The sequence below is a fragment of the Pectinophora gossypiella genome, chromosome 1, assembly GCF_024362695.1.
Source record: "Pectinophora gossypiella chromosome 1, ilPecGoss1.1, whole genome shotgun sequence".
In the NCBI taxonomy this organism is placed as follows: domain Eukaryota; kingdom Metazoa; phylum Arthropoda; class Insecta; order Lepidoptera; family Gelechiidae; genus Pectinophora; species Pectinophora gossypiella.
The window spans coordinates 4,174,992-4,176,877 of NC_065404.1; the positions used below are offsets into that span (position 1 = coordinate 4,174,992).

The following is a 1,886-nucleotide window of genomic DNA, read 5'->3' on the forward strand; positions in this document are numbered from 1 at the left end:
GTAAGATGATCCGTGCTTCGGAAGGCAAGTTAAGTCGGTAGTCCCGGTTACTACTTGTGATGTAAGTGAGTAATCGTTACATGAGCCATGTCAGAGGCCTTTGGCGGCTCAATAATAACCCTGACACTAGGGTTGATGAGGTTGGTAATTCGCCTCACAACCCACACGATGGAAGAAGAAGAATTACGTCATTATGTGTTACGCACTCTTACACGAGCGTATGTAATATCTGAAGCGGTTAGCGTCAGAAGATCAGTGCCCCCTTAAGTAATATAACTGAAACTGTTATTGGGAAATCATTATAAAACTCCATTTTAATTACCTATAAAGTATTGGTACTACTATAAGTACTAATAAATTAAGCGACTGGCTTATCACACGCGCTGAAATCAACATGCTCGGGAAAATATTGCTTGCATTGAATTTGTTACGCATGTTGGGACTCAGTACGTCAAAAATGGAAGGTAGGATCGTCCACGGCAGTGATGCGGATATTGAACAGTTTCCTCACTCAGCATACTTGGCGATATCGTGCGCTCAGAAAAACCTATCGGAGACATACGGGTGTGGAGCTTCTGTCATAAGCCAAATGTTCCTGCTCTCGGCGGCCCATTGTCTCGACGAATGCGACCCTGTAAGGAGCATCATTGCGGTGGCCGTAGGATCCACCACGAGGAGCAAGGCCACGAATAAAGGCGTACGTTACCAATGCCACCCAAAGTACCACCAGAACGACGTGGATAACGACATTTGTATAATAAAGTTGAAGAAACCAGTAACATTCAGTGCAAGAGTGAAAAAGGCACTGATTATGAAAACAGCTCCCCAAACGAAGATCGCTGCTGTAGTGTCCGGGTGGGGGATAGTAGATGTAAGTCAACAATTTCGTCCGTAACACAGGATTTTCCAAACTATGTGGTATAACACTGGTGGACCCTAAATTATAACCTAAATTTATAACCTCCTAAGGCAGACATTTCCGTTCACAACATGGGGTATGGGTTGAGATTTTAAAAGGTCATTCTTTCTTACGACTTTAAAGTGACGCTGGCGTGGTCGACGATTTCCCTCAATCAGCGCTTATCGCTATCGACCCACTAGGGTCGATTAATTCTTTCAAATATCCTCTCAGACGACGCCCTGAGCCGAGGTACGCGCCCAACTGGGCACCCTCAGGCCTGTTGTCTTAAACGTTGTACCGGGTGAGAGCCTTCAGCGCTCCCCATTTGTCCGGCCAAGTAGTTAATGCCGTCTGCGGCAAATCTACAACAAGTCACGTAAAAAAAGACTTTAAACTAAACACTGATAAAGTAATACAATTATTTAGAGACTAATAGTACTAAATATTTGTATATCTTACATTTACTGTATGTATTTGTTATTAGGAAGAACAAGGCACAGGGACGAAGATACTTCAAACAGCAACACAGAGAATATTAAGTAAAAAAGAATGTATAAGATTACTGAAAGTTTTGCCTCGAAATTCATTTTGCGCCGAAAGTATAAGAGGATATGCTGCCGAGTGAGTATACCTAATAATATACTACATCCAATTGGGTAGTTTCCTAGGTCAAGATTACTAAATGAAGACAGATCTAAAAGTGATAAAAACATTTTCTTTTTTCTAAGTAATAACTTATTTATGAATTTTAATAAACGCGATAATAATAATTGCGACATTTTGTAACGTTTCTCTTTGACGTCACAGGTTGCTTTTTCATACAATTTAGGAAACTACCCTATGGCCTATATAACAATAGTAATTCGTGAATAAATTCGAATATCATTGGTTTATTGGTTTTATCATCGGCGGAGGATCTTCAGTACATGGTATCTCTAATGGTAGGTGAATTACAAAAGAAGGGTATGAGAGTGAATGTTAATAA

The 1,886-nt window shown here is 40.6% G+C and overlaps 1 protein-coding gene across 1 annotated transcript; it reads left to right on the forward strand.

Annotated features, from left to right (window-relative positions):
• The first annotated feature begins 457 nt into the window (after positions 1-457).
• LOC126366901 (trypsin-like) lies at positions 458-895 on the forward strand. The gene has a single exon (XM_050010247.1). It carries the CDS (start codon positions 458-460, stop codon positions 893-895), a length of 438 nt encoding a protein of 145 aa, XP_049866204.1.
• Positions 896-1,886: the final 991 nt, after the last annotated feature.